This window comes from Diceros bicornis, chromosome 12 (assembly GCF_020826845.1).
Source record: "Diceros bicornis minor isolate mBicDic1 chromosome 12, mDicBic1.mat.cur, whole genome shotgun sequence".
Lineage (NCBI taxonomy): Eukaryota > Metazoa > Chordata > Mammalia > Perissodactyla > Rhinocerotidae > Diceros > Diceros bicornis.
Window position 1 is genome coordinate 30843049 of NC_080751.1, and position 24084 is coordinate 30867132.

General features: G+C 34.9%; 1 protein-coding gene and 1 long non-coding RNA gene across 3 annotated transcripts in view; one reads left to right on the forward strand and one right to left on the reverse strand.

The window, feature by feature from the left end:
• The window catches only part of PNPT1 (polyribonucleotide nucleotidyltransferase 1), a 40443-nt gene extending 19248 nt beyond the window's left edge, over positions 1–21195 (forward strand). For both annotated transcript variants that reach the window (XM_058551201.1, XM_058551202.1), the window contains exons 14-29: positions 2508–2578; positions 4315–4351; positions 6324–6390; positions 6474–6563; positions 7570–7623; positions 12094–12200; positions 12636–12707; positions 12800–12863; positions 13238–13321; positions 13649–13732; positions 14623–14729; positions 14817–14872; positions 15881–15959; positions 17903–17950; positions 19587–19741; positions 20967–21195. In XM_058551201.1, the coding sequence (XP_058407184.1) occupies positions 2508–2578; positions 4315–4351; positions 6324–6390; positions 6474–6563; positions 7570–7623; positions 12094–12200; positions 12636–12707; positions 12800–12863; positions 13238–13321; positions 13649–13732; positions 14623–14729; positions 14817–14872; positions 15881–15959; positions 17903–17950; positions 19587–19741; positions 20967–20976 (1185 nt within the window). In that variant the 3' untranslated portion in view covers positions 20977–21195. The remainder of the gene's footprint in view (positions 1–2507; positions 2579–4314; positions 4352–6323; positions 6391–6473; positions 6564–7569; positions 7624–12093; positions 12201–12635; positions 12708–12799; positions 12864–13237; positions 13322–13648; positions 13733–14622; positions 14730–14816; positions 14873–15880; positions 15960–17902; positions 17951–19586; positions 19742–20966) is intronic.
• Positions 1–24084, reverse strand: part of LOC131411953 (uncharacterized) — a 198955-nt gene that overhangs the window by 157057 nt on the left and 17814 nt on the right. The window lies entirely within an intron of this gene.

The following is a 24084-nucleotide window of genomic DNA, read 5'->3' on the forward strand; positions in this document are numbered from 1 at the left end:
GAACCTGAAATCTTTAGTTTTGATGTTGTTAATCCTTCCCTCTTTTACTTTTGTGGTTTGTGTTTTTAAAGTCTTGTTTAAGAAATCCTTCTTACCCCAAAGTCAAAAAATTCTGCACCTACTTTTTCTATTAACTTTCTAGTTTTAGCTATCAAATTTAGACCATTCATCTATCTTGAGTTTATTCCTATACTTGGTGTGAGGTGGAAACCTCTAAAGTGAGCCAGTATTACAACACTCTTTACTAATAATTAATTTTTCCCATTGATTTGTAATGTCACCTTACCATATTCAAAGTTTACAAATATATTTTTAAACTATATTCTCTTCTGTCGTTCTGTAAATTTCCTGGGCCAGTGTCAAACTGTTTTAATTATTATGGTTTCGGGGTACATCTTAATATCTGAGAAGCAAATCTTCCCTTTGTATTCTACCCCCTCCCCCCAAAACTGTCTTAGCTGTTCTGGGACATTTGTTCATTCATTTGAATTTTAGTATTATATCAAGTTCTGAAAAAAATCTTTCTAGAGGATTTAGATTGGTACTGTGCTGATTAATCCATAATTGGATTAATTTGAGAAAGAAGTGATATTTTTACAATTTAATCACAGTCTTTATAATGACTATAGTCTGTCTCACCTTTGATTCAGGTTTTCTTTTATGCCTTTTAATAAAGTTTTTAAAGTAATTCCATTAAAGATACTCTGCATGCTTTTGTTAGCCATTCTGACAATCTCTGCCTTTTAACTGGAGGCAGTTTTAGTCCATTGATGTTCGATTTAATTGTTGATGTGATTGAATTTAGGTCTGTCATTTTATTATTTGTTTTTGTTTGGCTCTTCTGTTTTTGTTTTTCTATTCTTTCTACCTTTTTTTTGGATTAATTGAATATTTTTTTAGAATTCCATTTTAATTTATCTATTTGCTTTTTAGCTATACGTCTACAGTATTTAGCTATACCTCTACAGTAATACAGTATACATCCTTAACTTTTCACAGTCTTTTTAGAGTTAATTTTGTACTACTTCACATACAATTAGGAAAGTTTACAACCATTTAGATCCATTTGCCCCTCCTTCCATCCTCTATGCTATAGTTGTCTTATGAGTTACATCCACATGTGGTATAAACTCCACATGGTATAAACAAGGCAGTGTTATAACTTTTATTTTAAACAATCATATATGTTTTAAAGAAGTTAAGAGGAAAAAGATAGTCTTTTATATTGACCCACATATTTACCATTTCTGATGCTTTTTTTCCTTCCTGAAGATCCAAGTTTCCATCCAGTATTATCTCCCTTCAGTCTGACAAGACTTCCTTTAGTATTGTCCTATGGGTCTTCTGACAACAAATTATTTTTCATTTATCTGAAATGTCTTTATTTTCCCTTTATGTACAAAAAATCTTTTTGCTGGATATAGATTCTGGGTTGATGCTTTTTTCTTTTGGCACTTAAAAATGCTCCACTTCTTTTTTTCTCCATTTTTTCTGATACAAAGTCAAGGCTCATTCAAATCATTGTTCCCTATATGTTATTTATTGTTTTTGTCTGGGTGCTTTTGAGATTTTCTCTTTGTCTTTGATTTTCAGCAGTATGACTATGAAAAGTGTGGGTTTCTTTGTATTTATCCTGCTTAGAGTTTCCTGAGCTTGAACCTTTAAATTTATGTCTTTCATTTAACTTGAGAAATTTCAACCATAGTTTCTTCAAGTATTTTTTCTACCTCGTTCTCTCTTTTCTGTCCTTTTGGGATTGCAAGTACATATGTTAATCCTTTTGATATTGTCCCACAGGTCCCTGAGACTATGTTCCTTCCTCCCCCGCACCTTGTTCTTTTGATTGGGCAATTTCTATTAATCTGTCTTTGTGTTCACTGACTCTTATCATCTCCTTTCCATTATGAGATAATATACTTTTCAGTTCTAGAATTTCCATTGGTTCTTTTCTGTGTCCTTGAGTATAATCATTATTGAAAATGTTGGTCTGTTAATCCAACATCTGAATCAGCTCAGGGTCAGTCTCTGTTCATTGTCTTTTCTCTTGAGAATGGGCCCTGTTTCCTCTTTTTTTGTAGGTTGTATCTTGGACATTGTGACTGATAGATTGTAGAGTCTCTGGGTTATGTTGTCTCGCCAAAGAAGATTGATTTTTTTTTTTTTTAATTTTAAGCAGTTTTATTGGCTGAATGTTTATTGAGGCTTCCTTTATGGTCAGGTTTTATAAATATTCCTTCTTCCTGTCCTTCTCCCCCAGTACTCCTAGTACAGTCCTTTACATACATAGTCTATGTCATGTTAGACTTTTGAATTATTGAGGTTTACATATAACTCTAATATTTATAGAATGAATAAATGTTTACTATATTAAGTACCATGGCAAGCTTTGTATAGATTGTACTTATCCCATTTCTTTAAGAGCTAATTCAGTTCTTAAAATATTTTTAGTTTTCATCTTTGTTGTTAGTAAATTAAAGTCTGAGGAATTTTTCTTTCCTCTTTTTTAGGTGCTTTGTACTGTTACATTTGATTCCTTAGAATCCAGTATTAAGTCAGACCGAATTATAACAGCTATAAAGTAAGTTATTTTGGGTTATGATGTTCTATTATACAACTAAAGCTATGTGGTATATTAGTATTCATTACTTTTTTAAACTTATATCTTTGTATTTCATTTTTCTGTTTACATAATAGTAATTCCAAGAGATTTTTTTGTGCTATGTTGTCTTCTAACTCATTGGTTGGAACAAATATTGGTAGAGCATGTAATTCTTTAACATGGGTACATTACCCAGAACCATTCCTCAGGACAGATTTCCTGGGTAATCTTGAATGGATAGGTTTTTCTACTATAAACAAGAGAGCAAATAAATAAGCAAGAGTCCCAGTTGCTGAAAAGAATCTGGAGGCTGTTAATAAATGAAAAAATCTTGTCTACTCCCAGGCCACATTTGAATTTGAGTTCAGAAATATATGGCTCTCCTCCTCTGTTCCTAAAAAGTCAGCCATAAAATCATGTTGATCACTTTTAGATGCTGAAAATCTATATTATAAAGTCCCCACCAAGCATACTGCATCAGAGTCCTGGGACTCATAGCCACAGTTCTTTGTCTCCTCAGCACTTAACAGGGTTGCTTCTTTGGTTAAGGATCTTGGAAGACCACAGGACTCTGCCTCCCTCTTTCTACTGCCTAACTGATTGTTTTTCTTCACTTTAGGATGGCATCACTAATTGTTTTTCATGTATGTGATAAAATTGACAATGCAGCTGCCTGTATAAGGCTAGAATGCTCATCATAATTAAAATCCTTTTTGCAGGAGCTCTTATACTTTGTATTTTAAATACCCATCTGTACCAAAACTTGGTTGCCCTACCCTTCTTTACTTTGACTCCTTTCTCTTCTTCATAAGAAAGCGCACTGGGCTTGGCTAGGGCACTTCTTTATGTTATAGTCTTAGGTCTGTAACCTGTGTAAGTGAGGGGCACACATCACTCGGTCATGCTGGCCTTTGGTTTCCTCATTTTGTAAAATGTGGGTACTGGGCTAATGATCCCTATCCTCCTCTCAAAATCTATGATTCCTTTAGTCCTCTGAAGAAGTCTCGTTTTTAGATTTCTTTTCCCAAGCCTGCAGTTTATGGTTATGCAGATTCAGCCCTAGCCCAGGACTTTCTAAATTCTCTGCACAGAGAGGTGCTTTTTGTAATCTCACCCAAAGGGGACACTCTTTGTGCTAAGACCCTGCATGTGCCTGTCTTTTCCTCAGTTAAGGATAATCAGGTTTCCTACTTCAGGAAAGGAATTATGTTACTCCTCATCCTTATCTCCCCCATTGTTCTAGATATAGTCACAACAGTTCTGTTTTCAAACCCTGAAAAGATCTTTGCCTGTTAGATCTTCTGATTGCTCTCAGCTATATCATTTCAGTTACTGATCTTCATTTCACATGTTGACTTGGAGAAAGATCGTTAACTCTGAGATTTAATGTGTTTGTAACATTTAGGATTCTCTCAGTAGTTATTAATGCTTAAAAGTATATATCTACTGTCTTAATATTCAAATCTGGATATGTAAGTGCTTGTATGTGAAGCAAAGTTGTTTTCCCAAATCTGTGTAGAATTCATTCATAAGCCCTAGGAACAATACCGTCTCTGACATTCATCCTTCTAATTCTCCTGGTTTTCAATTACAGACCAATTCTCTTTAATACCCAATTGTTTTTTAAAATCTCCTTAAATCTTTTTTAGTTGTTTACTGAAATAAATTTGTTTATATCTGTATGATGTTTTTAATATTATGCTTTTTGTTTGTAGTGGAATAAAAGATAAAAACTTTATGCTGCACTATGAGGTAAGGTGAATTTTTCCCCCAGTATTTTATTATGAAAAATTTCCAGGATACAGCAAAGTTGAAAGAACTTGACAGTGAATACCTGTATACCCACTACCTAGGTTCTACCATTAACATTTTACTATGCTAATTTTATCTGTTAAGGGGGATTTAGGGGCTATTTTATCACATATAGAAGGGATTTATAGACATAAGTAGCAGCTTTCCAATCAGCAACTTCCTGTTCTGAGTCATACATAAAAGTTAAATTATAGCAGACAATATTGTTTTAGTTAAGAGTTGTGCCTGTTCACATGTGTGTCAAACAAAATTGGGGCTTTTCAGATACCTCAACTGGCAAATCACCTCCCTTTAGTTCATTTAAATGTTCATATTTTTACTCAGTTGATTACTGGTAAAAGAACTGAGGTATTTAATATCAAATTCTTTATATGAAATCATTATATATAATTGAGTTTGTGATTGACTTTATTCACAACTAATCATAAGGGACCAGACACAACATATAGTACTTTAACTTTAGTATTTGAAGCATCCATGCTGGGAGGCTAGTGTAAAGTAGCAAGTTGCTTCACCTTTGAGTGACCATTGTTGGCTGCCCAGAATCCCAACTTCTCAATTTTGTTGAACCTGCTATAATTAATAGAGAATATTTCATGCATATTCTGGAGAATATCCAGAAACCTGGAGATTTTCATAGGTTTTGAGTCCCTTATAAATATCCTGTTCTGGATATACCCAAAGCCAGAGAGGAATTGTAACTAAGTAAAGCACATCCTTTGTCATGAACTGCAGAGCACATGGCAGTCTTTATAAAGGGTAGCTAGGGAAAACATAGCTGTAGCTGATTACTGGGAAAAGAGGTGGAGGAGGGGGCAGGAGAATGATATGGGTTGTTATTGCTGTTATAATACCATTTTTTAAAAGCTTTTTCTTTTAAAATAAAATACAGATACTGAAAACCATATAAAACTAAGGATGACTTAATGAGTTTTTATAAGGCAGACAGCTTTGACCACCCAAGTCAGAGAATAGAAGGTTGCTAGTCACCCCAGAAGGCCCTCTATGTTTTTCTTCCCAGTCTCAACACCCTTCTTCCCCTAAAAGTTAACTACTCTCCTAAGTTTTATAGTAAGCACTTCCTTGCATTTCGAGTGTACATCCCTAGATACTATAGTTTAGTCTTGTCCATTTTTTAAAATTTGATATTTATTTAAGTCTCTTTTAATCTATAGGTTTCTCCTCCATCATATTCTTCTCTTTACAATCCATCTCTTGAAGCCCCAGAACCATTTGACCTGTAGAGTTTCCCCACAGTCTGGGTGCTACTGATTGCACACTCATGGTGCAGTTCAACATGTTCCTCTGTCCTTCTATCTTCTGCAAATTGGCCACTAGAACCAGAGCCCTGATCAGATTCAGTTCCATCACTCTTTTTAAAAGTTATTTTGTTAAACTTGAATTCCCGATTTTTAAAGGAAATTTCCCAATTTTTAAAATGAGTGCAACTAATTCATATGCCTTCAAGACAACATATTGGTCACATAAAACATTTTGCAAGCTCTGGCTAAAGTAAAACCCTTACTGGAAAAGATCTCTGTTGCTTCAGTGTGCATTTCTTTTTAAATATGTGTATATTTTTTCTTATTATAAAAGTATAGTATTTTGTTATTGTTAATAATTTAAACATTATAGAAATTTATGGTGTAAATCCCCATAACCATCCACTTCCCACCCTGATTCACATACATACTAGAAATAGCTACTTTTAGCAATCTGGTGTATATTTTAGATGTCCAGACATTTTCTGTATATATATATATATATATATATACACACACGAATGTACTTTTTTTTAACAAAAATGGGATTCTACAGCTTTATAACTGTTTTATTATTTTGGTAATATATTTTGGATATCTTTCCATGTCCACTTGTCCACGTGTGTGGTTTTTGTTTTTGTTTTTTCAAGTTTCCTCCTTATGCAACAAATGAAATTGGCAAAGTCACTGGTGTAAACAGAAGGGAACTTGGGCATGGTGAGTACAAATCTGTAAACTTATATGGTATTCTTACAGAGACTTAGTACATTTTTTGCTTATTGTTTTCTATTCTAATTTAGGTGCTCTTGCTGAAAAAGCTTTGTATCCTGTTATTCCCAAAGATTTTCCTTTCACCATAAGAGTCACATCTGAAGTCCTAGAGTCAAATGGTATGGTATTGAAATATGTTTTCCCTAGTCAAAAAGACCAACTCTCTGTTATATTCTTAACTTTTCGTAAGTAATGTTACATTGTTTATTACTACAGTGCCCGAGCCAGTTGGAAGAGAAAAATGTGTGTAGTTAATCATATACTTGTCTGAATCTCTGTTCCTAGCTAATTAATTGTTTTGAAAGCAATATAAAACAAATTGCTCTTTATGTATCTGTTATAATAGATCCAGTTTGGGTTATTTCTTTATTTTTACAAACCAACCATAAAGCAAGGCCAGCTTGGAGAGAGGAGGGGCCAAAATAGAGTAATCCATTAGGCAGGGGGCATCTGTCATGTGTCACAGATATAAGTAGACACCACAGAGAGAGGCTGGGCTAAAAGGTCAAATTTAAATAAAAAATCAGTCCATGGGTCAAGGCAAGGTATGGTCATTAAAAGCAGAAAGGGCACAGAGTTCTCAAAAATGTAGCAGACAGATCAGATGGTCATAGATATTTTTAAAAAAACAGCAGAGTAAGCTCAGGATTTAAACTAAAGATTTTCTGTTCTCTACTGGGTCTGACTAGGCTATAACTTATGGCCCAGTGAGAGAGCCAGAGCTCTGTATCTTTAACTGCCTTATGATTAAGCAACAAAAAAGGCATGCTGATTCTTCTGAGGTTTCTTAGAATCAAAATCTCTAGCAGTGCTGTCCAATAGAACTTCCTGTGATTTTGGAAGTTCTTGATCTCTGTACTATAGGGGACTGAATTTATTTCAGTTAATTTAAATTTAGTAGCCATATGTGGCTAATGGTGATCATATTGGACCATGCAGCTCTGTAGTTTGTGGTTTAGGAGAGATTGCCTTAAGTGCTTTTAAAAAGAAAGAAGGAAAGAATGAATATGGAATATTTATATTATAATTGAATATTTGTAAGGAAATAACCAATACTGACAATTTTATACATTTTAAAAAATCAGTATATTATAAAGCAAGTGTTTTTTCTTTTTCTTTCTATAGGATCATCTTCTATGGCATCTGCATGTGGTGGAAGTTTAGCATTAATGGATGCAGGTAAAAGAATTATGTCTCAAGACTACTAATGCTTTATATATACTTGATTAGTATAAAATAAAAGATTTCTTTAAAATTGGATTTTAGTAAGACTTGGAGAAGTCAGATTACAGATTACCAAACCAGGCCAGAAGCAAGATAGTTACAAACTGCAGCTTGAACTATAAGGATATCTGCCGGAATTCTTATTTTTGGCTAAAAGCAGTAAAATGAAATTATTTACTTGCCTTGGTAACCCACTGAGCTTTCTCACCTTCCAAAAGGTGGAGAGCTCCATAATTGATTTTATTCACGAAGGAAGTTTGGATTAGCAAGCAGAAGTATTAGGACCCATAAAGGAAAGTAACCATGTAATATTCCAATTTATTTATGCAAGCCATGAGAAAAACAATGCCACTCATAGAGGTGTACACAGAATTTTAGAAAGGAAGACTGCAAGTGGTTCAATATAATCTCTGGGTCTGAAACACTGAAAGGGAAAGAGTCAGCATGTTAAGAGGCTCTGAAAACAATTTCTGCCACAGTCACCAATGATGATATTCAAGAAGAAAGAGAAAAGGAACCTAAAGACACTCAAGAGGCCATACAAGGAGCTCCTTATAAGTTTACACATTTACAGTACAGGTATAAAATATGGAAAGCACAACATAACCAAGGATGAAATGAAAGAATGGTGTGAATATATGATAACATTATCCAGAAAGATTAAAACTTAAGCCAAAGCAAAAAAAGCTAAAGGCAATTAAAGGTACTTTTCTAATTGTGTTCAGTAGAAGGAAAACATAATCTGATATTTAAGGCAGTTGGTAAAATACTATTCCTATTTTCACCTTCATGCATTCATTCAACAAATCTTTATGCCACCTCTGCGCCACGCACTGATCCCAGCTCTTAGGACACAAGTGAACAAAATGAAGCTCTTGGATCACAAGTGAACAAAACAAAGTCCCTGTCCTCGTGGAGCTTGCATTCATTAGTCTTCCAAGCTCATACTGGAAAACACAGAACAAATCCTGAAAAAGGTGAACTGAAAGATAAAATAAAAGGAGATCATAAGAGACTCTTTAACTGCTTTAAATGAATTCAGATCTTTTGATCTAGACAAAGCCCATCCTAAGTAATGATAACTTCAGGATGAGATAACTGAAGTATTTGAGAAATCACAGACTAGCATACTAAGGATACAAAAAATTCTTACTTTTGAAAGATAAGAAAGGTATTTTCTGTAAAGTATAACCCAGTGAACTTGACAGTGACCCTTGGCAAGACTCTTAAATAGACTATGAAAAGAATGGTTTATAAGTATTTTAGAAGGAGGGAAGGGGGCTGTGGAGAGAAGGAACCAGAAGGGACTCACTTAAATTAAGTCATACCATAGTAAACTCATTTTTGTTTTTGAAAATATTACTAGGTTTGGAGTGGACAGGGAGGATACTGCTAATGCAATGTATCTAGAGTTCAGCTTGGCTGTTTATGATCTTTGTGTAAATGATGCAGAAATTGAGACTGCATGATAGTTACACCATTCATAACTAGTTGAAGGATGAGCACAGGGGACTGGGTAGTCTGATCGGTAGGTAGGAAAGGGGTCTCAAGTGGAATATTTTAGATGCTTCATCCTAAACCCTGTCCCATGCTTCATCCTAAACCCTGTCCCTTGCAATGTTTTAGTTATTACTGAGTTTACTGAGAACATGGGCCTGCCAATAAAAAGGAACTGATAAAAAGGAGTAGGTGACCAATATGTTAAATGATAATTTTAATCTCTAAAAAAATCTTAACAGGATAAAAAAAAATATGCATCCAAATATTAAAAAAATGAAATCTGACAAAGTCAAGTCCTTGGGAAAAGCCAATAAATGGTATGCAATTCAATTCAAACACATGAGTGCTTGCCATGCCCTACATCAGGCACTGTCCTATATCCAGAGATACAAATGGTACCCTTTTTTTAAAAAGCTTACAGGTGCAAAAACAAAGATACTAACAGATCAAAGAGATAATACAAATACGTACAAGGCACAAATAGGTACAATATGGCTGAAGAACTAGGTTGAAGATAATTGGCTTTATAGAAGACAGCTACATTTCATCTGGTTTTAAAGGTTGAGTAGTTGTTGATCTGGCATATTAGGATCAGGGACTGTATTTCATGTGAAAGGAATAGCATATGCAAAGTTATGATGCAGTATAGTTGTGTGCTTCTGAAATGTATTAGAAAGAAGTGAAGTAATAAACTGGGACCGGATTTTAAAGGTCATTGTTATGCTAAGGAGTTTGAACTTAAAGCTAGTATTTTCCAACTCAGTATTCCATGAAATAGTGTTCCATAGGATGTTGATTATTGTATAGCGTGAAAAAATTATTCTGTTCTAAAGTACATTTGAGCAGAGTTAGGCAGGTTTATTTAATATGGGTTAAACAGACCTTAATATGATATGAATACTGAATCTCTAGGAATAGGATATGTACTACTTCCCAAACTTTTTATTATTTTTTGTGAGGAAGATCAGCCCTGAGCTAACATCCATGCCAATCCTCCTCTTTTTGCTGAGGAAGACTGGCCCTGAGCTAACATCCATGCCAATCTTCCTCCACTTTATGTGGGATGCCGCCACAGCATGGCCTGACAAGTGGTGCGTCGGTGCGCGCCCGGGATCCGAACCCCGGGCCGCCAGCAGCGGAGCGCGTGCCCTTAACCGCTATGCCACAGGGCCGGCCCCCCCAAACTTTTTTGATGACAGAACATGTATAAAAATTTCCTGAAAGCAGATAATGGGGAACTTGAACGATTTTATGTAGAAAAGTGGCATGATTTGGATCTGCCTTTTTTTTTTTTTTTTTTTGAGGTAGTTTTCCCAGCGTAGATGAAAGCACTAGGAGATGAAATGGGGGAGAAGAGGAGCTGAGGGAGAGACTACAATCTGGAAAACCAGACAGGGAGACTTTGCCAGGGCAAGAAATAATGTGGACTTGGACTAAAGGAGTAGCAATGGATATTTCAATATTTAGGGGAAAGACAATTTTCTAAAAAATTTAGAGGATAAACTAATCAGATCTTTGTGACTTGATGGAATATAGGAAATGAAGAAAGAAGTGTTGATTCTGGCATGAGCGTCTTAGTTGCTTTCAACCAAGATAGGGAATGCATGAGAAAAAGAATTTATTGGGGGTGAATAAATTTTGAATGTATGGGGACATTTGGCTGGAGATGTCCAATAGGCAAGTTGGCTCTACAGATCCAGGACTTAACCAAGAGAAACTAAGCAGGAGGGATAGATTTTTAAGTCATCAGCATTATAACTGGCTGGAAGATTTTATCAAAATCTTGGAGAGGAAAAATCTTTCTAAGCAAAATCCAGAAACCATGATTGCATATAACTTTAAAAATTCTGTACAGGGAAAAGAACTCACAATAAACAAAGTCAACAGACTAGGAAATAATATATTTCATATTTATGTTTGATTTACTATAATAGTCTACATTTATATTTAACGAAGATCCACTGTCCGTATATTGAAAGAGCGCTTACAAATAAATCAATAAGAAAAAGACTAATAACCAAGAAGGAAAATGGTTGAAGGCCATGAACAGGCAGTTCACAGAAAAAGAAAGAAAAATGGTTTATAAACATGAATAAAAAGTTCAACCTCACTCATAAAAACAAGAATCAAATTAAAACCAATAAGCTACCATTTTTACCCTTTAGATGGGCAAAGGTAAAAGATTTGAAAAAATTAACAAGAATGTAGAATAGCAGGCTGATATATATATTGCTGGTAAAAGTATAAAATCTATACTCTTGGGAAGGCAGTTTGATGGTATAACAAAGGTAAATCCACACACCCTTTGACTCAGTAATTCCACTTCTACTGTGTGACTGATAAACATGTACAAGGAGTACTATGCAGCCAATCAAAATAAGGTAGAGCTATGTGTGGTGGTATGTGTCAATATCCAAGATGTTATTAAGTAAAAAAGGCAAGATGCAGAATAGTGAATGCATTTAGTATGCTCCCATGAGTAAAGAAAATAAAAGATTACACTTACATTTATACTTTTGAAATTTTTTAGGAGGATACACAAAAAACCTAACGATCGCTGTCATGGGGAGGTAGACTGAGGGGTTCAGGCTGGAAGGATTTAGCAAATATATGGTTACTTTTCAAAAAAAGAAGAAAAAGAAGGCACTAAAGCAAAAAGGCAAAGACACTGATTAAGAGTTGAGTTTGCCATTACTAGAGAGGTTTTTGTTCAGAACAATGATTACCTGTTAGAATTGTTTTCAGGGACTTTTATTAATAAGAACAAATGAGGTAGATGACTTGCTAAGACCTTTCCAGTTTAGTTTTGATGATTGTCAATTTAGAACACCATCCACTTACATTAAAGTAAATGTCAACAGAATGATAAATACATGTGTTAGGCTGATGTACACATTACACACAAGTTCTTTTTCTCAATTATAGGAGTTCCAATTTCATCTGCTGTCGCAGGTGTGGCAATAGGATTGGTCACCAAAAACAATCCCGACAAGGGTGAAATAGAAGATTATCGTTTGCTGACAGATATTCTGGCAAGTATATTCACAATTTCAAATACTTAATAGTGAAGAGTACACATACTTTACTAGCATGATATGCTTAGAAGAATGCTAGTACTAGAGAAGTAGAGGTCCTTGTTCTTACTTTCCTCCTTTGCATATTCATGTTGGATTTCATAGGATGTGAATTAAAAATATATATTACAGTATAATATCCATAATGGCTAACCTTAAGATGATCGTAATTAATCCTTTTATGGGGGGAAACGTGATCTAAAAATAAAGTGATTTTCTGATGAGATATTTGTAACTTAAAAAACGTCACAAATTGGAAGCAGTAGTTAATGTAGAAGATATTTTTTTGTGTGTAGTCTCAGAGGACATGGTTTGGTTTAATTGTCCTACAATGACTATGGGTGAATTTTGTTTTTGTTTAAAACTATATCATAATTTCTTAAATTCCTTAAGGGAATTGAAGATTACAATGGTGATATGGATTTCAAAATAGCTGGCACTAATAAGGGAATAACTGCATTACAGGTAATTTTACACACATTTTGTTTCATTTTTGTAATATTTAAAAAATGTCATGAATCAATATTGATGTAATTTTTTTGGCTTTTCCATATTAGGCTGATATTAAATTACCTGGAATACCAATAAAAATTGTAATGGAGGCCATTCAACAAGCCTCAGGTAAACCAAGCCAGTGTGCCTGATTCTCCTTTCATCATTGTCTAGTTTGTTAATGGGAACTAAAATTCTAATTAGGCTTATTATAAAATATAGAAAATGAAATTTCATGTAACAACCAAGATCAAGTTATTAGGCATATGACTAACCACCAAAGTGGCAGACCAGTGAAAGTTCAATTTTTACAAATTAAGTAACTCTTTAAGATAGGATTTATGGAGAAGGAAATTGGAGTAGAATTGTCAAGGTAAATGGGATGGGAAGAGCTTTGATTATTAAGCTAAGGAGTTTGGATTTTACTCCATAAAAACTAAGAATACTGCTATATCTAATCATATTTATTTTATGTAGTTATAATTATGTTTTATCTCTTATAGTGGCAAAGAAGGAGATATTACAGATTATGAACAGAACTATTTCAAAACCTCGAGCATTTAGAAAAGAAAATGGACCTGTTGTAGGTAATACATTAACATTACTGATTTCATGATAAGGTAAACATTAAGATATGAAAGTATATTACTATTTTTACATATTTTTTAATTCCACACACAAAACAAAAATATTTTAAATACTTTTATAGTTAAAATACTTTAAATTTAGGGGAATATTCTTAGACGTTAGAACTTTCAGTAATTTCAGTCAAGTAACAAACCGTTTTTGTATTTCATACTGAAATAGTTTTACATGTGTCTAGGCCAAAAAAGAAAATCTTGAGTGAGCGGGACATGTTTTAGGTTCACAAATGTATTTGAACTATTTATATTTTTGTCTGTACTACCTTTCAGAAACCATTCAGGTTCCATTATCAAAACGAGCAAAATTTGTTGGACCAGGTGGATATCATTTAAAAAAGCTTCAGGCTGAAACAGGTAAGAGTTGTATGAAGTTGAGGTTTTTTATTTAATGCTAGACCGTCTAAGTTGGCCACTCCATCCCTATTGTGTGCTCCAAAAGTATATGTTTGAAAAATGAAAGACCAAGAGAAAAGGATATAACACTGACATGTCTTTACTGTAAGTTTTTGTATGCCTCTTAATAAATCAGCAAACAATCATCCTTAAGTATATTCAAGAAGATGGACTTAGAATTCATCAGTTTTTTTGCAACATTTTAAAATCAAACATTTAGAAAAATGTTTAGTTTTGCACTTTAGAGGAGTTTTGGTTTAATTTTCTCTTACTATTAGTCAGGCTGTTTTTCACTTAATCTTATTTATTTAAGGAGTATGTGTAGAAACAGTATGCTTTAATTTGTTTTTTCTGGAAGCAACCTTTGGGTTGCCTAGTACTTACCAGCTTTGAGGTTACTGAAAGATAGTGAGAAGCAGAGTCACGTTAGCCAGTTCTTAAGATTGAGAAACTGACATGATTTTGTCCCTCATCTGTTTGCCACTCTACAGGGTAAGAGGGCAAAAGAAGATGAGGAACGGGTTCTAGTATAGTTTTTACTCATAATTGAGAGCAAAACCAAACTTTCCAAAATTGGAACTTACATGCTTTATGCCACAACATTTATAGACTCCAAGAAAGCGGGAACTTGAGCTCACTGTGGTATCCCCAGGGCCTAGCACCTACATAGCAGGTGTGCAATGTGTATTTGTTGGTGAATGAATCCCTTCATTCCTAAAGCAGTGATTAAACAGGGCATAACCCTGCTCAGCTACTTCCAGGTCACTCACCTGCTCTCACATCTGCTTTTAAGACTAGTCTCCACTGGAACGAGCAAGTTAACTTTAATAGTTAAATTATCTTTTTAAAAGGTGTAACTGTTAGTCAGGTGGATGAAGAAACATTTTCTGTATTTGCACCAACACCCAGTGCTATGCATGAAGCAAGAGACTTCATTACCGAAATCTGCAAAGATGATGTAAGTATAGATCTTATAATAGTTACTTTTTTCTACTTTTTGTTGCTGTTTTCTTTATGAATCTTATGGCTTATTTTGCACTTACAGCAAGAGCAGCAATTAGAATTTGGAGCAGTGTATACCGCTACAATAACTGAAATCAGGTAATACCAAGTATTATGCTGTGCTGTGCTGGTTTTTATAAGATTTATATTACAAGCCCATGTTAACTTCATATGTTTGCTTTATTTACTTTGAACTTCTAAGGTGTTTAGATTATATGTCAATTACCATATAATTGTTAATTATTTTTAAGGTATAACTTTATTTTCTACACTAGTTTGTAGATTTTCAGTAGCATGGTTCTGTGATTTCTGAGTTTTCTTTAACCAAATTTCCCACCATTTTAATTTTCCCAAAAAACAGTAAACAGGCCCAAAATAGACTTAGCAATATTTCCTATCTCTTTCTTCTTTTTCTTTTTTTGGTAGTTTCTTATTGGTTTATTTTAAAGATAGTACTACTTAATGCCTAAGTAGCCCATTTTTTAAATGCCAGTTTCAACCTCAAAACATTTTTTTACCAGTTAAAAAGACTGGATTTTCAGGATCAGAAAATCCCCTTTTAAAGAAAAAAAAAAAGACTTTATGAGATGTAGCATGAATGTTCAAAGCTACTTGAAATGAACAATAAAAGTCAATGGGATAATTTGTTTAATATCACCCGTGAAAGGTAAGACATGGGATGGCTTACTTTAGACTAGAGCAAAAAAGGAAGAGCAGTTTTTAAATAAGTCTCCCATTTTCTCAACCTCCTTCCTTAAATCACTACTACTTAATAGCTTGATGATAATTCTACAGTATTTTAAAATATTTAATGTCATTTTAAAATTTTTTGGAAAATATTATGAAGAGAAACCCAGAAGAATATACTAAAAGCTTTTCACTGCACATCTTTATCTTTTCTCTGTCCTTTGATTAACAAGTATGTAAATATAGGGTATATTTTCAATTGAAAAAAGAAGTATCCCTTTTAGATAATCATACTTTTTATAGTTATAAAAACATGTACTGGAGGGTTTTTTATTTTGTTCTCCTATGAAAACATAATTAGTGTCTGATTATCAGTAGATTTACAGATACTTGTTTTAACTAGGCTTATTTCTCTTGCAGAGACACTGGAGTAATGGTTAAACTATATCCAAATATGACTGCGGTACTACTTCATAACACACAACTTGATCAACGAAAGGTAAAAAAAAGACAGAATTGATTATTTTTAAAACTACCTTAAAATAACCATAGTGAAATTACCTAGGTTGATGGGAATTGTACACTTTGTCCACTCCTAGCCTAACAGACAAAACCAAGAATGACAGAGATGCTGCTGATAAAAGGTTTTACATTGTTTACTACAGATATTTGTTTCCCCTTCCATGATGGAACAGAAACACTCTTGAGTGTTTTAAGGTAAAATAACATCTAGAGTTAACACACAGCAGTTACTAAAAATATCTAGCTATAGCCCTTTTTCCCAATTTTCTTGACCAATCAATCATGGCAAGATAATTCTTAGGATGTTTTTAAATTTATTTAATCTTTGTTGTAATATATACATTTGGAAGACTAAGAATATGAAACTATGGCAGCAGAGGAATAATAGGAGTGTCTGTTTTACCAATATAAAGCTATAGAGACTAAAAGTGTATTACTGGCCCAGAAATAGACAATCCATGCAACAGGAAATAGAGACCAAAAATAAACCCAGTTATATACATGGAGATATAATACATGCTAAAAGTTGCATTTTCAGTCAGTGAAAAAACAAAGGTTATTCAATAAATCATATTAGTACAACTGGTAATCATAAAGCAGGATCTCTACTCTTTTTATACCAAAAGCCCATGTAGATCAAGGAGCTAAATGTAAAAAAAAAAAAAAAAAAAATTTTAAGGTGGTGAGGGAAGAAAAAATCTGGGCATGAGGGATGGGAGGGTTGAGGGAGGACACGTATTTTCTTCTCAAAACTATGGATATTTTAATAATCTTGGGACTGGGGAAATCTTGTTCAGCCTTGATATCAAAGCCAAAAGTGTAAATAAATTGATAAAATTTGACGTTATAATTTTTTTTAATTATATGGCAAAATTACAATAAGGTTGAAAGACAAGCAGCAGCTTAGGGAAAAAATGCTTATAACATATGACAGAGGCTTCATATACAAAGGGCTTGTATAAATCAGTAAGAAAGATGAATATGAAAATAAATAGGAAAGATCAAAATCAATAGGGGGAAAAAAATAGGAAAGACGAATATCAATAGCAAAGAACATGGATAAATCACTTTTTTAAAAAGCCAACCAAGATATTTAATATCTACACTAATTTTTTTAAATGAAAATAAAACCAAGTTATCATTTTTCAACTTTTAGATAGTTGAAAATTTCCAATGTGTTTAAGTATGGAGAAAAGATGGACGTTCTCATACACTGTTGATAGGAATGTAAATGGGGACAAACTTTTTGGAGAGTTTGGTCAATGTGTATGAGTACCTTTGGACCTAGAAGTTCCACATGTAGGACTTTGTTCTGAGAGGATAATTAGAGTAGATGAGTATATAATCATTGCAATACTGCAATTTATTTTTCCTCAACTTTTTATTTTCAACAATTTTAAACCTACAGAAAAGTTGAAAAAAAAAATAGTACACTGAACACCCATATATACCTTTCACCTAGATTCACCAGTTATTAACATTTGCAACACTGGAATTTAAAACAAATTAAATGCCATCTTTAGGAGATTGGTTATACAAATTATATCATTTGAATACTCAACTGTAATGCTTCACTTATTGATATGAAAAGATGTCCTCAACATATTATTGAATGAAAAATCAGCATATTATAAAACAAGCTCAGTAAGGTCCATTTTTACAAATGCAACATACACACACAAAATAGACATTTGAAGGGATGCTCAGTGGAGTGTTAGTAGTAATTATCTACAAGTAGAGGGGTTTGGGATAATTTTTACTATCTGAATACTTCTGTATTATTTTAAATCTTTATAATTAACAGATTTTATAATCAGAACAATCAATAAAGCTGTTTTCCACTTAGGAAAAAAATGTGTACTACCATGGATATTAGGTAATTATGCAAGACAACTAATAAATCAACATGTTCTCTTTCAGATTAAACATCCCACTGCCCTAGGATTAGAAGTTGGCCAAGAAATTCAGGTACTTGTATTCAAACTTTTAGCCTTAAAGTTGTAAATTGTACTTGAAGTTTCAGTTATTTGTTTCAAAAAGTCAGCTAAAAGAATCAGTATATGTGATGCATATTGTTTATATGCTGTGCTTCTTTTTTAACTGCAGGGTTGCCTAAACAGACTCGTTAAGGATTTAAGACACAATTCTTTCTCAAGGAGCTTACAGTTGAATTAGAACAACAGTCCATCCCCTTTAGAGCTTTTAAAAATACATGAGGTGGGGGCCGGCCCCGTGGCTTAGCAGTTGAACGCATGTGCTCCGCTACTGGCGGCCCCGGGTTCAGATCCGCTTGTCTGGCCATGCTGAGGCGGCATCCCACATACAGCAACTAGAAGGATGTGCACCTGTGACATACAACTATCTACTGGAACTTTGGGGAGAAAAAGGGAAAAAAAGGAGGAGGATTAGCAATAGACGTTAGCTCAGGGCCGATCTTCCTCAGCAAAAAGAGGATTGGCATGGATGTTGGCTCAGGGCTGATCTTCCTCACCAAAAAAAAAATACATGAGGAGGTCAGTGATGGCTATGCCAAGTCAGTGATTTGGAAACAGGACATGAGAACCCTGATAATGTAACTTTGTTGAAGGCCTTGAATGTCATATTTGAGGAGTTGAGACTTTAATTGCTTCTACACTGTTTGAGGCTAAAAGTTTTTAGGTTTGTTGAAAGCCATGTTTTTCAGTTCTAGAATTCTGATAATAAAATTGATCTTTTTTATAGTCCTTTATGAGTGGATGACAGAACTCATTGCCAGTCTGGTTTTTTTTTTTTTTGCGTTCCAGTTATACTTAATACCCATGACTTGAGTAACTAAGCCTTCTAGTTTATTCCCAATCTGTAGTCCCATTGTTGAAAGTAGCCTCCAGGGAAAGATGAGAACTAAAACACATCTCTGTATAAAGTTGTTTTTTAACATCAGAAGGGACTTAAAAACCGCCACATATCCCCCTGACTTTCATTGTCTAGGGTCAAGCCAAGTAACCTCCAGTGTTATAGTCCTTTGAGCAGTAGTCCGAGTGACCTAAGTGTAATCCTGTATAGTTTGTGGCACAGTTAGGCTTAGGAAGCCCTTGTCTAGATTCATTCACTATGGCTTTGACTGTTCTTCCAGTATAGGCACCTGGCCTGGAGAGAATAAGAAGGCACAGATGAGTTTAACGGATTATAATTGGGCAACTAAATGCTCCTGTCTCTTCTTTTTTTTTATAATCACTACTTAACCAAATTATATTTATTAGCATATAGCTCCACTTAGCACTGAGTTATCCTTTCGGTGAACAAGTAAAAACATTAATCATTGCTTTATTTAGACCATGTAAATTTAAATATCTTTTAATAATTTTATTTCTTTCTTTCTTTTTCCCCAAAGCCCCAGTAGATAGTTGTATGTCATAGCTGCACATCCTTCTAGTTGCTGTATGTGGGATGCGGCCTCAGCATGGCCAGAGAAGCTGTGCGTTGGTGCGCGCCCGGGATCCGAACCCGGGCCGCCAGCAGCGGAGCTCGAGCACTTAACCGCTAAGCCACGGGGCCGGCCCTAAATAGCTTTTAATTTGGATGTCAGTCAATGTGCTGTAACTTTAAATTTGATTCTTTAACACAGGTGAAATACTTTGGGCGTGATCCGGCTGATGGAAGAATGAGGCTTTCTCGTAAAGTGCTCCAGTCTCCAGCTACAACTGTTGTCAAAACTCTAAATGACAGAAGCAGTATTGTAATGGGAGAATCTGTTTCACAGTCATCATCTAATTCTTCCCGGTGATTTTTTTTTTTTAAAGAGAATTCTAAAGTGATATTCTGCAGAGCAAAATTTCAGTAGTATCTTCTAATGTGTAGATTTATATATAGTATAAATATATTCTAATGATTTGTATTAAAATGTTCATTTTACGTGTGCCATTTTTTATTTCAAGAGTTACCTATTATTCTTATTTACATTATAAATCAAATATTTATTATCAAAAGTAAACCATTTATACATCTTAGAAAAGATTATCCTTTAGTTCCTGTAATTCTGAAATATCTGGAAAACTTAGAAATAATAGATTACACTTGCTAATGGATGTCTTCCTACATATCTTATTTTTCTTCTTTATATGCAGTAGTGAGTGTATTCTTATTCGTCTTATGGCTTACCTTTTTGCCCAACAGCTTTACTTGCCTACGACTATTTCACAAACTGGAACTTGCCATATTCAAAGTCAGTGCCTATTTCTTTAGTACACTCACTAGATATAGTAAGGAGTTGAGGGAGCTAATTTGATCTGTTTTTAATGATATACCACCTTTCAAACTGGTCACAAAACCATAAACATAGTAGAGCAAATATTATAAATGTGATCCTAACTAGAATGAGGTAGTATGGTTTTCAAACTCAAAAAAATTATTTACTCATCAAATAGAAGTAGGTCATTTTTTGAGTGCATATGTTGCTAATGTATGGATGTTCTTGGTATAAGGGATGGAGGAATCATGATTTTCAGTTAAAAATGTTTGAAACAGTCATGTATAGAGGCTATTAATACAGTTATTAGTAATAGCTGTAAGATGTTCATTCTCATCATTTAATATACCACATTATAATTCCACAAAGTAAATGGCTCATGGAAGTCATTATTTAGAGTATGCAATCCTTTTATAAATCTGATATTTTTGTAAATTCATGACTCAGGGCTAACTAGCTCATAAAATATTAAAAATTAAGCTGGCCAAAGATTTTTTAAACGTGTATTTAAGCCAATAAACACTGATTATATATCTATAGTGAATAAAATAGCATGTTAGGCAATGTTGATATACTTCCTGAAATACTGAAAATTGAAAATGAAGATTAAATTTAAATGCTTAGTACATTTGATTGTTCTATTTTATAATAGTGACAAAATTTTTTATTCTCACTTTGCCTTCTGTTTAAGACATAATCCATAATGGTAGAATTTCAAAATTATAATTTTTCTTAAATTTTCTACTTTCTTTTTCAAAGGGACTCCTAACTGCTAATAAGATGGAAAAATGAAGCTAGTTCTCAAACTCTAGAGACCAGTACTGCTACAAAGTGACAGAACAGCTCACTAATCACAAACCACCAAAAAGATCCCATTTCCATTTAAACCAAGAGCCCATACTTGATGTCTGAACTTTTCTTATTGTTGTCTTCATTCAAATCTTGGTAATTTACCCTACTTTCCAATAAAGTTTTTCTGTGAGGGTTATTATATGCTAAAAACTCTAATTTATAATGACAAATCAAATTGAGTGCCCATCTTTGGTAGTGAGTGCAATATAGGTACTTATAAGACTTTTTCCTTCATATTCTTTGTTATTGACACCCTTCTGTTACAGAACCAGGCTCATTTTGCCTGCTGCACAGTATGCCAATCACCGAGACAACAAGTTTTGCAGCACAGAAAGGGTTTATTCACAAGGCTTACCAAGATGGGAAAACAAGTCTGAAATCCACCTCCTCAAAAATGGGGATTAGGGATATTTACGGGATAAAGGGGCAGGGTGGTCTGAAACGTGGGGATAGATGACTGGAGGTAAGGAAAAGATCTACGCAAGCAGAGTCAAGCTTCATGGCTCTTCATAGGATGTATGTTCACAGAATGGCAGCATTAGCATGATCTGAGGGTGGAGTTTTCGGACCCTGATGTCAAAGGGTCACCTATGGGACATTCGCACAGGCTTAGTTGATGGGTTGATGGTCTCGACTGGCCTGAACTGGACAAGGAGTTGACTCTCAGTTCCTGAAAAACAACTTAAGTACCCATTACCATGGTAACTCGAGTCAGAGATGTTATCTATAAGAAACCTGGTGGGATTCTGATAATATATTGCTTATCTACATGACTTTTAAGAATAATTATTAATGGCTATCTGGCCACCAGTTTCAATCCCACTATTCTTTGATCATTCCTCATTCTTGAGGGATTTAGGGTGATGACCAATCTTGCTACTTCCTGCTGAATTGGGGCATAGATCTGGGTTAGAAGAATGGAACAGTTTAGCACTCATTTGGAAATAGTCTGTCTCTGGCTTGAGGTTGACATTTTGCATTATTAGAATTTTTGTACCTTGTTCAGCAGTTTTGGTACAACATCTAAAAGCACATTTTATAATCAAGTATGCAACCAGAAGGAGAAGTATAGACAACCCAAATTTTGAGAGTCCCTGCAGAACAGATCTGATCCCCTGGGGAATCCAAGAGAATGGTCCTGAAAACCAGTCTGGACTCAGCATCTCTGGGGATACTTGCTGTAGCCAGGTAGCCTGTTGTCTGAGTTTCTCTATATGAGTCTCAACTTCTGATGAGGTGTTAATATATACGCAACATGATGAGTTAGCTATTGCACAAACCTCTCCTTGTTCGGCTAGGATATAGTCTGAAGCTATCAAATAGTCCAGGACGACCCTTGCCGATAATCAATGCTCTCTGCTGGGCTGCTACTGCCTGTGCAGTTTCATTGATGAGTATCCCAAAGGTGAGAGAGAGACTTTTTATCGTGCTCGTGGGCTGCAACAACCCACCAAGGCAATAAAGTGTGTCCAAAGAAATACCCAGCACCATTGTCTTGGAAACTAGGCAGGTAACTGGTAGCATCATCTGGCATGGACCTCTTAGTTCTGGAAAAAAGTTCTAAAGAACTGGCCCAGTACCGGGTCTCTTCTGAGCTATACATAGATATAGGTGTAGTCAGGTACCCCAAAAGACAGTACCCCCTGTATGAGCCAAACAGCCAGGCAACTGTAGGCCCAATGCTGATGATCAAACCCACAAACAAAAATATAACCAGGTGGGGCACATACTGCCTGGATTCCTGGAATAAGCATTTGAACTCTTGTGTTATTTAACCAGAAATCTGTTACTTCTTTAGAGCACTCAGGGAAACTTCCCTTTGAAATTATGGAAAGATTTGAAAGGAATTTGTTCATGATATTTGAAAGATTTCTTAGCTGTGTAAAATAAGCTGTCACCGTAGATATATACATGCAGGGTATGGGAGAGTGAGGATGCAGTAGCCTCACTCTATAACTTATGTTTATTGGTGGGCCGGAATAATTACAGTTAATGTTTGGTATGCTGGTAAAGTTTGTTACAGGGATTACTAAAGGGTCCTGATGTTCATGTACTGAGTGAACTTTCTGATGACATATCCAACATTCAGTGAGGTTTCCAGCTTTTGCCAAAGACTGGGAAATTCTCACAAGTGAATTATCCTTCCAACAATAAACAGGGATGAAATAAGTGATCAGGGAAAAGATGAAACCATACCTTAAAATCATGATTGTTAGAGGAGTGGTTCTAAAAGATTAGCAATAGGCTGTGGAGTTACTTATCTGGTACTTGCAAAGAAAATGGTTCAACCCTCGTAGCACGCCAGTGAATGCACAGCTAGTCTGCAAGAAATGGAGAAATATGGAAAAGAGAGCAATTATTAAAGTGCGGCTAGGATGTAAGAAGCCCGGTTGGCCTTCGGCACTTCTCTCATGACCTAAGACTTGGGCTGAATTTTCTTCCTTTTCCTAAAAAGTAACTTTAGGTCAGTCAAAGGTTCGCAAGAATAAGAGGCAGGTAGTGAGGAGAAATCAGTGTCTGGGTATGGAACCAGCTGAGGTTAGGATGATCTCAGCTATGATATTCATCCACGGCATCTTTCCTGTTTCCCATGGTGTTCCAGTAGATGGGACGTGGTGGGTCTGACAGTTCTCCTGGGACCAGCATGACTTGAGTATGGTGGATCCATGGCTTAATTCCTTTCAGCTTTATTGAGGAGTGGGTTGCCAGCAGCACTTCATAGGGCCCAGTCCAGCGGGGGTGGAGTTGGTCCTCCAGATGTGCTTGTTTCTCCAGGACACAACTGATACAGAGGAACATCTGTGGGATACATTAACCTGCTAGAAGCAAACCCGTGTAGAGCAGTTAGAGTAGCTCCCAAAGACTGTACATACCTCAGTATCTAGTTCTTTAATCCAAGTTCCCTCTGGATCCCCCAAGCCATATTTAAAATATAGGAAGGGTCTCCCATATAACATTTTGTAGGGTCTCAATTGGAGCTTGCTTTTAGGCGCTACCCTGAGCCAAAGCAGGGCAACTATAAAGG